Raw genomic sequence first — 14,378 nt, forward strand, 5'->3', positions numbered from 1 at the left:
TTTGCCAGGGAACAAATGAGCAGAGAAGCAAACTCCTATTACCTCTCCCCTGTTTAAAAAAAAATATACCAGTGCCTCTTCATCCTCTAGAAGACACGACCAAGTGTCTTCACATTTGCACATTTAGCACCATCTCCTTTTGTTTTTTCTCTGTAGCAAATTCTTTTCACTCTTCAACTCTACCCTCTGGTAACAATACGCTGCTTGTGTTACGATGCATGCTGTTGTATGCCATGCCACCTCTGTACCTGTGATGCTGTTGTTCCCTATACATGAAACATGCATATTGAATACCTCTCTCTTTCATCCTGGCCTCTCAACAGACATTTAACAATTTTGCCACATATCCAGTCTTCATGATCAACTACTCCTTCCCATTCTTCCATCGCCAAGACGAGGCCTACGCCCTCCTCGGCTGCTTTGTCGTGTTTCTATCATTTCTTGCTGCATTGTTACACAGGCTCCTTTTGTGTGATGCCATCTGTACTTCTCACCTGCTCTTTCACTAGATGTTGACTCGTTACGCAGAAAGGTAGTTTATGCATTAGACAGCAGTGCTCAGCACAGTGCTCAGCACAGAATATACAGCGGTTGGATGGATGAAAATCATAATGAATAAAGTGGCTTACTTACTTGGTGGGGGTTCAGGGCAGACTTCAGAATCCTTCCACCACAAAGGGAATTAAGTCTAAATAATCTCGTGTAATTTCTCTGGCAACTAACTAGTTTGGTCACCACAATGGAGAGCCTTCCACGAGCAGAAGATGCCCTATAGGGTGGCTTGATATAATCTACTCCCAATAAACAAATATGGGAAATCAAAACTTTCCAAGCAAAAAATCAACTCCACACGTTTGGTGTTGGCAATTGGCCTTTACAGTTTTCTAGTATTCTTTTCCTCATACCACTACAAATAGTTCTGATAATTATCTTGCATCTTCTCTTCTTTCAGCTGGCTAGAGGCCTTTAAGAGCAAAATGAAAACAAATGAAGAAACTATTATTTTCATATGGAACTAGCAGAAGTGGAAGCAAAGAGGTTTAATTCAATAAATTCACCTCAATTTCATGGATTTTAGTTAATATCCAACTTCCTGTTAAAACTAAGGCAGGGTGTGCAGCTAGCGTAACCTTAAGGTGGTCATACTCCACAGTGGAGTACCTGGACTTGATTCCTGGTTTTACTTCCCTCGGAGGCAGCAGAGATGGCTCAAGACATTAGGTTCCTGTCACCCATAAGGGAGCCTGAATTGGGTTTCTGGTTCCTGGCTAGTTCTGGTTCAGCTCTAGCTGTTGTGGACATTTGGGGGGTGAATCAGCGAATGAAAGTTCCTCCCCACTTCTGAAATAAGCAAATACAAGTTCTAAAAAAAGACATTGCGTTTAGTCACATTGAACAGTAAATATGCAGTTTAATTATTCAGATTAAGTGAAATATCATTGCTACTTACCATGAGTAGTTTCAGGAATGTGGTTGGATTGCTTACATTTCATGAAGCTTCGGGGCCTCATGCACCCTTTCTGGCCCAGTGAACCAGAACCTTCTCAAAAATATCCCTGGGAATACCTTGTGTAGAAACACATTCTAAAATTGAGCATAGAAGAAAAGATCCAGAGGCATTTTGGGTTTATTTTCCCTTGAAAAGTGCTATTGCCGTACTGGTTTATTGCATTTAATTTAATGAGAGACTAAGGAAATCCCCTCAGGTGTTTTTCAAAAACAGAAAGTGCAAGTGCAGCAACTGACAATTATCAACAAAATGGGCTTGTTTTAACATTTTTTCCTACTAGGGAATGGACAAAAACAACCGAGGAAAGGAAAGTAGTTAAAGAAAAAAAAAAAAAACGGAAACAAAAATAAGATACTGCAACAGGCAAACAAACGCTACCCTCCACTGACACTATCATGTTACTTCTGTAGCCACCAGAGGGGAACTCAACCGTGCCAACACCAAGACTTCCTGCCTAAGGGACTGGAGTAGAAGGATGCTTTTAACGGTTGTCCTAAGAGCAATTCAAAACAAATGTAAATACGTTTATACAATGGAATATTTTACAGTCGCTAGACATAGCTTTAAAAAACACCTAGTGATTAAAAAATATTTATGGTACAATGCTAAGTTATAAAAGCCAAAATGAACTACCATATGCAATAAAACCAAATAGAAAAAGATTTATAGTTACATACATTTTAGCCAAAATAACAAGGATGTGCTATAAAATATTATTTTAAATTCTCTAAGGGGTCCTTTTCTCCATGTTATTCTTTTTCCATATTTTCCAAGTTTCTTTTGTCACCAAACATGTTGGACATGACTGATATATGAAAGTGTGAAGCAGGTGCCTCTTTCATTGCATTTTATGTCTTTGCCAAAACTGTTAAGGAAAGAGCTATCCTTAATATAACAAGCATATGTAGGTTAGCTTAGCTTATGCTACATCATTTACAGAATTTCTGAATTCCAAAAATGCTTTGGAAACAAGATGCTCATGACCACTTGATTTATTTTCGAAAATGTTTTTCTATATAGATTATATCTTATAACATGGATCAGAAGAAATTTGGAAACATTTTCATCACGCTAATCTTAATCTTCAAATATTATTTGTGTCCCTGGTGTCAGGATTCATGACAATAGCTGGTTAGTGATCTGTATGTGTCTAAGGCAAAAACCCGTGGGGAATGAGTTTCATTGTGTATTTAACCAGATAATCCTGTTTCTCTTTGCTTATAAGGGTCTATCCTGGCAGAATCCACTCCCACTCTCCCCTTTATGCTATATACATTTGATTTTGATTACTGTCAGGTCTCCATTTGTAGAGAATATAATTTAACGCAAATTTAGCCTCCATAGCAGGATAAAGTTCTGTGTTTATTCAAATGCTTTCTCAAATGCATTTTAAATAAACGTGATTAACCTGCACAAACAAAACTGCTAAGATTCTGTATAAAAACCTGGTTCCAAGACACGGTGCAGAGTTTAGCCATTTAGTACCTGGGAAGGCAGCAGGTGACAGTGACAGGTGGGTGGCTCTGGCTTCAGGTGCTTCTGGGTCACGTGATGACATTTACTTGTACTTTCCTGCGTTCTTGGCAAATGACTTCCCTTTTAACCCACTTTGTAAAACAGACTGCAATTGTATCACTCTCTCAAATCTGTTTTTGGAAGAAAAGGAGGAGGAAATGCCTTTGCTTGTGTAAGTAATTGCTAAATGCTGGCTCTCCTTGTATCTGAATGCCCTATTTCCACTTACTGTGAAAACAGTCATGGTCATGCTAAGGTTCCATGGCTGCTCGTGCTTACTTACTACTCTCTCTGGTTATCCGAAGGCAGATTTGCTTTTCAAATTGATAAAGCAATAGATGTGCGATGAGACACTGGTGTTCATCAAGTGTTAACTGGCACAAGTGATAGAAACTGCCATGTCATCTCTGTATTGGTGAGGGTTTTCCATCCTCTTATGTGAATGAGAGTAGGAATTTTTGCAGAAAACGCTTTATAAAGAAATGTGAATTCTTCATTCTTGAGACATAGGGTAACAACAGGACCAGGTTGTGCTTCAGGTGCAAGTCACAAAAGACACGAAAACCAGAGGGTATTTCACTTCAGCTTCTTTAGTCGAAGGGAAGTTACAGGAGTCCTAGTGTTCTTCTTCTTTGGGAAAAATGTACCAAAAAAGCCCAGAAGACACCGAGCAAGTTTGCCCTTGGTGAGGTAGTTAAAATGGAAAGAAAAAGGAAAATGAAAATAGGAGCACCTGAACAAAGTTGACTACTTGATTACCTTTGCTTCAATATCATTATCAAGGACTTTTGATATGCATGCTGAACTCAAGCCTGAAAGCTTATTTGTGAAACAGAAACCATTTCAAAACATGCAAGCATATCATTGCAAGAAAGAAAATATAAAGTAAAAAATACTTAAGACTGGAATATGCTTCTCCCAAGAAATTAAATTAGGGGGACCAAAAAAAACCCCACAAAAAATAAAATCATGTTACTTCTGGGAAAAACCAGTACTAAATGATCACAACTATATTTTAAAGTCAGGTTTAAATAATTAAATAAAGTCATCTTGGCTTGCTAATTTCCTTTTAGATTTTTAGATTAAAGTCTCATCAGCCTTAATGTTGAGTCCCTGGAGATGTTTGGATATTCTTGAGAAATAAGGTATGCATGTCCATTTTGTGCTAAATGTGGATGCAACACAGTAGTTCAGATTTTAAAGGTGAATGGGTAACAATTTAGCATTAAATCATCCAGAAAGGTTTTAAGGTTTCACAATCATTGTTTTAACACAGAAATCTGTTTATTAAACCAAACAAAACAGAGAAAATTATACCAGCCCTCAATTTTAGATTTTTCATTTAAATAAGCAAACTCTAAATCCACACCTTTTTAAAAAGATGTTTGTGCAACTATGTATTTCCAAAATACTCATATCTCAATAAGATTTTCACATTATATTCACCAACAGTATCACAAAAGGTTTTTTTTTTGTTTTTTTTTTGTTTGTTTATGTAACTGTAAGGAACAGTAATTCTAGAAACACTAGAAGAAAAAAAGCATAGCAATGTCCACAGTTACAAGAAAAAGTGCACATTACTTGGTCACAATCACAGTCATTACTTGAAAAACTGTATGTAACAAGGAGATAAGAAATATCACTGATGCCTCCAACTCATTGTTGAAAACCGAATGACAAATTTTACATGAAATAAGGCAAATTCAGGAATGCACAAAGAATCTGTAATCCAACCAAAATAAACCAACAGAAAAAGAATTATACAAGAAGCATGAATTAAAATACGTCTCCCTAAATATTGTAAAAATAGGCTTGCCTCAGTGCACAAAGGAAACACCACTCATTTGTATCCAACACTATAAAATAAGGGCAAAGTGTGGAGAATAAGGAACAGTTCATTGTAAGTTGCAGCTGCATCCACTGAGATCTCTTTACATTATTTTGAGCTAAAACTTTAAATGATACAAATCATATCAGGAGCTAGACTCGCCATTTCCGAAACTAGTTGTGAAAGAGAGAAATGAAAAGAGAACTACACACAAGAGTGCAAATTTTTCAGATTGTCACTTGCAACCTCTTAACATTCAATCATCTACATCCGATTGCTGCTTAGGGACACCTGTAAGATTGCAGTGGCCACCAGGAGACAGCAGCTCTCAGAAACCAAGTTGCGATTCTTTCTTTCAGTATGTATAGTTAGCAGTAGAAAGATCTGGGCTGGAAACAGCTATGCTGGAGCTGCAGTGTGGAGTAGAGTTTTTGCGATCACCATGGCAGCAGAGACAGGCAGGTTTATTCTCTTGGAAGTAGTTCCTGATACGATGATTTAAAGAATGCAGGCCGGGGGGGAGGGGGTTTCCAGCATCAAATGTTATTTTTGTAGAAAGAATTTGGAAAGAGGAGAAGGCAAAGGGATGTGGAAAAAGTACTTACAGTAGTTTTCTCAAAACCGTTTTCTTTTAAGACCTATGAAAAAGTTTACTAAAGTAAAAATGACAATTTTGAATGAAAAACAAGTTTTCTTTTTATAAAAATTACATATATTTTTTAAAATACAAGATCCTTTTCATTGTTGTTATAACCTGTAGCAACGAGAAATTTGGCTTTTTTTTTTTTTTTTGCCATAAACTTCAACTTTCAGTTCCACGAGTCAGTAGCAATATCCACTAATATTTCAGTTGGATCTTGAACAGTTTTTTTTTTTAATACCACAACTTCTTCCGCCTTATCCTTGAGTTAAGAATATACAGCCTTTCTTGCTCTTAATATTTATGCTGACACATTAAAACAAAAAGCAACAGGCTGGACACATTACAGTACGTCAAGTACTTCAGAGGTCAGTGTTCCTTTGAAGCACCGTAACACATCACTTTGCGGATCAAGGACAATTGTGGTGTAATGGAAGTATTTCTCTTAAAAGATTTTGTGCAGTAAGACCAGACGTATCTCTGCTGAGAAAGCAAGATATCCTTAGTGGAAACTGCAAACTTAGGCCCCAGTGAATACGGTCATCATCTGACTCAGTTCTGTTGCAAAATGAGATTTTCCAGCTCATCCGCAGAGCGCAGTAAGAACGCAGCTGATTCTCGGTAGCCTGCCACCAGCTGTCTCACCGCGTTGATCTCGGTGGGACTCAGCTGGGGTCTGGAGCTTGAACTGTTTGAGGATCCTGAGCTGCTGGCCAACTGCCTCTTCATGCTGAGATCCGTGGGTCCTAGACAGACAAGCACAAAGTTAGATGTGAGCCATCACTGGTAACGGCTGATGTGATTCATGCGTTCCTCCTCGAGGTGCTGCTGATGCCCTTTATCCAGTACAACTGCTCTCAAGAAGGAAGAGCAGCACAGGTACTCAAGGGGCCAGGGAGGGCAATCGTTTCTCAGCACAATCTCCATGAAATTGTTGAAGATGTTCTGCATTCGCTTGTATAGAAAATTCATATGTCCAAATCCTTGTTCCTTATGCATATTTAAAGCAAATCCAGTAAGTTTGCTTTATAATACTTTGTGAGTGTCTAGTTTAAAATATTTCATAAAGTTATTTAAAATGTACACATTTCTGTTGAAGGGCATTTTATGGTGTGTATTCTTACATTATTAAAGTTTCATTACACGTCATGATCTTTCAAAACTTTGATTTTTCTAAGCAGGACTTAGCTTCCATTTGTTCTGCTATTTATTTATTTGTTCTGCTATTTAGCACCAGAAAATGAAGGGAGAGATGTAGGCGTGTCACATTTGCAGACAGAGATTACGCAAGACGATCATTAGCAATGTCTAATTTGTTTGGAAAGTTCTGATAAAAAAAAAAGCATCTTGAGATGACGGAAGTTCTGGATGAAACCACTTTAAACCATATTTCCTTTATTTATATTCAAGACACAGTGTCAGTACCAATCTTTAGAGAAGAAAATTAAAATAGCCATCTCAGCCATGTAGACATCCAGTATCTGGTTGGCTCATTATTGTTATTTCATTAGAGGATACAACACTTTATGATTTAGCTGCCAAACCAAGTTGTTGGTTGATATCCTTAACTGAACTTGTTAAAGTGTTGAGGCTGAGGGTAAGGAGATGGATTTTATTTTAATGCTGTAGTTTGTAGGTTATACCTGACCCCCGGCCTCAAGAAACCAAGATTTGGCTTTCACTTTCTCTCACTTTCATTAGCACATGCATGCTCCACACAGCTCAGTAATTTAGAGGCTATTTACACCTCCAAGTTACTAATTTTTTCCCCCTCTGCAAGAAAATTGAATGCATTACTTTGATTTCTTTTAGGTTTACAGGATCAGAGTTGAGAATATGATTAAAACTGCAAGAGATACTTGGTTAAGTATTTAGCATTCCAACCTTCAAGACGGGAGTTAGAGTAAGGAAGCAAAAGAATCAAAACAAAGCAAAACCAGAAACAAACCAAAGCAGCAAAACAAAAACAATGGAACAAAATCTCACCAGGTCAATGTCACATTGAGTGTTTTGCTTTAATTAGCCAAAGCAACAATATGACATAATTAGAATAGAATGCATATTAATTATAGAGTAAAAATATCACATGAGATCCTGGACTTAATGGTATCCTGCAAAGTATTCTTAGAAACCTTCTGGACCAGTTAATGACAAAATCACCAAAGATGATGACAAGATGTTTCAAGAGAATGATTCAATATCAAAGTCAAGGTCAAAAACTAAGGAAACTTATGCATGTACTTAACATGTTTACCTAATCGATGCAGACACAGTTCATTTCATAATGTATGATCATTCTAAAAGGCTGAATAAAAGATAAAAGGTAGTGCATGCTAACATACAATATTGTAAGGAACATTAAGATGAATGCACTAAAATCAACCACTGATTCATGTTTTTAAGGTGTGAGGTATATTTTGTCAAGTTTTAACTATATGGATATGTATATTTCTAGTTTTTCATTTCATTTGTAAAATTATCAATTGGATATTTCCTCTGTGATCCATGCTTATTTCTTGCTTTATATGTATTTTGTGATCTTCAGTTTAGTGCCAATTATCTTCAGACAAAAGGTCCCTTTTAGGAAAAGAAATTTATTTTGTTTTAGCAGTATAGATTCTCATTTAAGGAATGCAGCAGCTATTTTTACTTATCGAAAGTTATTCTTATGGCAAAAATGTAAGGTCCACAGAGCAAGGCTCTCTGTTTCATTCCCCACATTGCACATAGAATCCTGGGCCATCTGTCGTGATATAGGCTCCATATATCTATATAGAAATACATACATATGTGTGTGTAAGAAATGAATCAGAAGTGCCTGATTTCTCTCTATAGCAAAGCTCAGGACATAGAGAATGTAAAGAAAATTAGTTTAACATAGAAGATAACTGATTTAATGTCATATTAAAATGAAGTTGTATTTAATATCTGGGAATATTACTATTACCATAACAAGTAGCCATGCAAAATTATGAAAAAAAAACATCTAGACAGAATTTTTTGGCTATAGGAATTTTCATATGAACTCTTGTTGCAAACGACGAAAACAGTTACTGCCGATTTCCCTATATGATCACATTTACTTTACCATTAAATTCTACAAAAAGGGCTAGTGAGATATAAAAAAAGACTCATGTAGCATGCAACTTTTTCCCACTTCCCTTTCTTTCCAAAATATCTGTATTCCCCTCACAGACTCTGGGAAGTGTGGATAACTCGCGATTCCTTTAACAATTTAACCTAATGGAGAAATGCTGTAACATTCATGCTTTAATAGAAGAGCTGGAAAAATGTTTTTAAAAACAGGTGGTCAATAATTTAGGCATCAGAGCCAAGAACAAAAGCGAAGATTTATGTAGATGCACAAGTGAAAAAAGAGAAAAAATTTGGTAAGATCTTTATGAACAAAATTCAAAATATGACAACAATTGAGTGGTTTTTTTGGTAGTAGAGGTCTATTAGTGAGAACGGAATTTTTGGAAGAGAGCTAACACTTAGCTTACTTGAGGTTCAAAGGTATGTTCCCTTTAACCAAAGCAACTGTAAATTGCTTTTCCATGCAGATTTCTACTGGGATTTAATGTATTTCATCTTTGTAGTGACTTTTATTTATACAGATAAGTATTTCCAAATATTGATATCAGGACATAAACACATCTTTTTAAGTGAACATATTCATTACTGGGAAGACATTTATAAAATGTTACTGGATTGTTTCCTTCTTAGTTGCCTTTTAGCAAATCAATATTCATACATAAACACATTACTTCCAATTTAATGTAAATTTGGAGGCTCTTCAATTGAAAAGTGAATAGGATTTTGAAATATGATTGTTGGTCCTGTAGTATGTGCTCAAATAATATCTATTGCTAAATTATGTGGAATTGGAGATTTCATTTCATGTTTTATCTTTTTAGTGAAGCATCTAATAAAACAAGTTACCATGATGTGATTGTAACAGCATTGCTCATCATCAACATGGCTTTATCACAATAAAAACATTGCAGATAAGCACTGTTTTGTTTAGAAATTTTAGACCTATCTTCATCTTGAAGCCTTTCCAATTCTGCAGATAAAGCTTATTTGCTATGCTAAACACCATTTAATAACAGTGATTGAGAGAAGTTCCTTTTTGTTCCGAAAAATTTCAATCTTAGCCTGATCTGAAAAAAAAGCAATGAAGCTTGAGCACACACCATCAAGTTGTTGTGCTGTGCAATCAGGATGTACAGATTCTATTTCTGAAAAAAGAACCATAGAAAGGAAGGACATTAAATTGATAGGAACAAATGAGTTTAACAATGACACAACCACTTCAATCATACATGAAAGAATTAAACTTTTCCTCATGCCCCTGCTGATGAATATTTTAAAGATTAATCGGATGACTTCTAAGTGACAGTATCCCAAAGGGGCACCAGTTCATGTCCTGGCTGCTCCACTTCCCATCCATCTATGTAGTTACAGCCTGGGAAAGCAGTAGAGGATGGCCCAAAGCTTTAGGGCTCCGCACTTGCATGAGGAACCTGGAGTTACAGCTCTTGACTCCTGGCTTCAGATCAGCTCAGTTCTGGCTGTTGCAGCTATTTGGGAAGTGAACCAGTGGATGGAAGATCTCTCTGCCTCTCTTTCTCTGTGTAAATTTGCCTTTTCAATGAAAACAAATAAATCATTTTAAAGAAAAAGATTAATCGGATGCCTTCAGTTTAACTAACTTTATAAATAGGGGCAAATAACCCTTTCTGTACTTCACATCTTAACAGATTCCACTTTAGCTTATACTGAGCTAATTATCTGACTATTTTGAGAATCCTCTCTGCTTAGTTAATCTGCAATAGTAGCAAAAGAGGCCAATTCTTCAGGTACCTTGCTCTCAGCACTGACTACTGAAAAGACAACAAAAGAGCAGTAATATTCCACTTAAGAGATAAGGAAAACTATTGGAATTGGTTGCCTTCATTTTCTTATCAGACTGTAGTTGTTACAAATGTCTCAATTTCTTGAACCATTCAAGTACTATTGCTCCCGTAATACTAGTAGTCATTGGTGGTTTTATTTTGTCTTTGGGCACATTTCTTTAGCTGTTGTCATCAAATGCAATTTAATCAATTTAGGATTAGTATATGAAGTGATTTTTCCCTAGTTGGATAACAAATGACCTGCTTGGAAGCTTTCACTTCTGCTGCATGTTCACTTTCATTTCCTATTTCTGTATCTGATGTCTTAATTTAATTCAATTATTTATTTTCCTTTTGTCTGAAGGGGAGGAGGAGGAGAGAGAGAGCAAGGGTGAGAGAGAGAGAAAGAAAACAAAGAAAAGGAGAGCAGAGGTTAGAGAAATAAAGACAATGACATTTTCCACTAGCACATTTTCCACAGAGCTAGCTCACTGTCAAAGCCTGCAACAGACAGGACAATCAGATCTGATGCAAGGTGCAGCAGGAGCCCAGGAGTCCTTCTGGTCACCCGCAGGAGCGGTGGGGGCTCAGGACTGTAGCCATTACCTGTTGTCTCCCAGGATGCATGATATCAAGAAGTGGAGTGAAGTAGAAGAAGAAAGACTTGATCTAGCCTTTCCAATAAAACACGCAAGTGTCCCAAATGCTGTCTTAACCTCTGTGCCGAACGCCTGACCCTGAGATTTTTAGAATTATTTTTGATTCTATTTCAATACTGTTTTGCCGAAGGGTAAAAGTAAATACCTATGAGGAGAGGCAGAGAAAAAGATCTTCTGTCTACTGGTTTATTCCCTAAGTGGCTACAACAGCCAGAACTGAACTGACCCAAAGCTGGGAGCCAAGAGCTTCTGCCAGGTGCCCCCGTGGGTGCAGAGTCCCAAGCCCTTGCACCATCTTCCACTGCTTTTCCAGTCCACAAGCAGGGAGCTGGATAGGAATTTGAGCAGCCCGGACTTGAACTGGCACCATATGGGATCCCGGTTGATACAAGGCTAGGATTTAGCTACTGAGCCATTGTGCCTGACCCCCTTAATTTTTTTGAAATATACAGATGAGATGCATTTGATGAATCTGTGTTTTAGTGTTTTTTTTAAAAGGGGGTCAGAAATTTGAAGGGGCTCACATGAGGTTAAGAAGCTGCTTAAATGGTATGTGGCTAGACTGTTCTTAACACTATTGTCTTAGAAATGGAGGTAAAAATGGTGTGATCAGATCCTGCTGCCTCTGTAGAGTCCTTTTCCTCTTAGACTCTAATACTTCTAGGTTAGGAAGAGGAAAATATGCATCAAAAGTAAAAATGAAAGAAATAACAGCAAATAATATAACATAACATTAAATGGAATCATTAGACTAAAAGATAGCAAGCCTGGCTATACTACATGTTTAAAAAAAGAAGATCCACTTAAAATTTTCAATTGGCAAACTGTACAGTAACCCATGACTCATGTGTAATACAGAATATTTAAGTTGACCTAGCTTCTTCTTTTATCCCATTAGTCAATAAACCTCGGAGACAAAAATGAAGATTTAAGAAACACGAACACCGAGTGCCTGGGCCGACTTCCCTCAGAGATTTCTTATCAAATATTTGCACTGGTTCCTCAAACATCAAGAGATTTCAAATTCAACCAAATCATTTTTATGAACCTAGAGAAACTATTTTCTTGCCTGTGAGGAAGGGTTGAGGGATTTCCATAAAGTTGATATTCTTCTCTCAACTTCTCACTTTATTAAGTGGCTTGGAAAATAATTAACATTTTAGGGGAAACAGAGAAAATTCTAGGAGGAGATCATGGGAGGACAGAATGGCGAGAAGAAAATGGTGCAGAGGAAGAGTGTGGGTAAGCAGATTGTAAATGTGGAAAGCATACACCCACTTGGAAGGAATGGAGCACAGACAATCAGCATGAGTTTTCTCACAGTTATGGACAAAACGTGCATAGGAATATGCTTCCAGAAACAGAAGGGTTAAGAGACTGTAATTATCTCTACCACATTATCCCCAAGAAGAATAAAGAGATCATAATTTATAGTTTAGAAGTGGTAACCAGAAAAAAACACAAAATTATTCAAAGCAATAGACAAGGCACTTTTAAATTCCTTCAGAACACTGAAAAGAATTATATTCCCTAGTGCTTCAAATAATCATGATTTACTTCTCCTTGTGGCCATTTAGATATTGATTAAAATGTTAGTCAACCCATATTTAATTTTGTTGTCACTTATTAATTCTGAATTTGATTATGTGGTTCAAATAGCAATTGAGGACGCAAAAGCTGTATTGTGCAGCCTCACATTCAAATGCATATACTTTGATAAGTTCTGGCAAATATATATCAATGGGATGAAGGTTTTTGGCAACAGTATCAGTATGTTAGACAAGAGCCAAATGTCATTTGAAATTACCTTGTACCTTGAAATCACAGAAGCAAATATTAGCGTTGCAATTTTAATCGAGTTTCAAATTGGAAAATTTCAACATTAGGGGAAAAAGAAGGCATATCTGAAGATGCTGCTGTATTGAAGTGTTTTGGACTCAGATCTCCAGTAGGAGCAGGTAAGCAGCCCAGCGCCTGTTTCAGGAAGGTGAATCATTACGAGGGCCAAGAATGAGGAGTGTGGGCAAGGGCTAATTCAATTTCCGTAGAGAGAATAAGATGCTGGACTTGCTAGCGAAGCAGAACATGCTGAACTCATCAGGAGAGTATCCTCCCGAGGGGCAGAGGGCTGGGGAGGCCAGAAAATGTAACTGGTCTGTTCAGACAGTTTCCCAGAGGATGGGTCAAAGTTCAAAGGAGGTTATGGAAGAAAAACAACCCAAGCCAATCTTAACAAGTCTCAGTCACTTGGAAGGCCCTTGGACAGTTTCCCAGAAGGCTCAGGAATGGAGGTCCCAGAATACTAATGGGGTCACTTTCTCTTCTTCACGTTCGTTAAGGAGACACAACACAAAATTCTCCAGAGAGTCTTGAGATGATGAAAAGATCCACTTAAGTGTACAAGAGAGAATGGGCTTTTAGCAAAACGCTGCTGGGACGGCCTGATCAATGTTGAACTGTGAAACCTACTGCAGTGCTGGGGTGTGCAGGTAAGAAGCAGGGATACACAGCTCCCTTCTCACGGCCTTTCTCTCTGCAAGGCTGTCTGACCCGTAGAACCCAGGAACCATCTATGGGTTCTGTCAGCTGACCTGCAAGATGCTTCATTTGATATTTTCAGATTTCTCATAAAATTTCCTTCTAGTTTTCTAATAAATAATTGATGTAGTTTGCAGTCATTAAAATGTGCAAGCAATGATCATATCAACATATCTCTAGGTATCTCAGTGCATATTTATATAAATGTCACAGTATCAATAAAATTCTAGATTTATTATAATAGATGCGGAAAAGCTGAAAATAAAGAATGGAACCTGTGATTAACTATCTAGTCATTTTTCAATTATCTTAAGTTTGGGTTTGCTTTCCTCAAATGTCATAGAATTTCCAGGTCTGTTACAATTAAATTGCTTTAAATTTCTTTTGTTTCTGTTTTTCAAGCAATCTCAGGCTATGCCAGAGAGGTTTTTCATAGTAATTCTAAAACTCATATAGGGATTAACTTTTTTCAGAGGCTTTACAATTGCTACAAACTGTCTAAAAGCCAGTCAGTTTAGATTCAAAGAATCACTATTTAATTAAGAACCACCATATAAGCTTTCATAAAATTGCTCATTGACTCCATTTATTTCATTGATGCATGTATAATTAAAGCAAGTAAATTGATGGAATAAATGTAAAAGAAGTCTTCTGCAGTAATAACCCTCCACCCCCACTCTGACGCCAATGTGAATAAAGTGAGGAGTTGCAGAGACTGTAATCAGGGCTAATAGAGATTTCTATGATGGTGGGAATGTGCCTCGATACAGAGGCGACACATCTCTGGCCA

The 14,378-nt window shown here is 37.1% G+C and overlaps 1 protein-coding gene across 8 annotated transcripts in view; it reads right to left on the reverse strand.

Moving 5' to 3' along the window:
• Positions 1-4,290: 4,290 nt before the first annotated feature.
• NOL4 (nucleolar protein 4) overlaps positions 4,291-14,378 on the reverse strand; it is a 264,078-nt gene continuing 253,990 nt past the window's right edge. For 5 of the 8 annotated variants that reach the window (XM_040984706.1, XM_040984711.1, XM_040984710.1 and 2 more), the window contains one exon: positions 4,291-6,239. In XM_040984706.1, coding sequence (XP_040840640.1) covers positions 6,046-6,239 — 194 coding nt within the window. In that variant the 3' untranslated portion in view covers positions 4,291-6,045. The remainder of the gene's footprint in view (positions 6,240-14,378) is intronic. The other 3 variants (XM_040984709.1, XM_040984714.1, XM_040984713.1) reach the window with 1 other exon arrangement.

Source organism: Ochotona curzoniae, unplaced genomic scaffold (genome assembly GCF_017591425.1).
Source record: "Ochotona curzoniae isolate NIBS_2020 unplaced genomic scaffold, NIBS_Ocur_1.0 contig_43, whole genome shotgun sequence".
Classification (NCBI taxonomy): Eukaryota; Metazoa; Chordata; class Mammalia; order Lagomorpha; family Ochotonidae; genus Ochotona; species Ochotona curzoniae.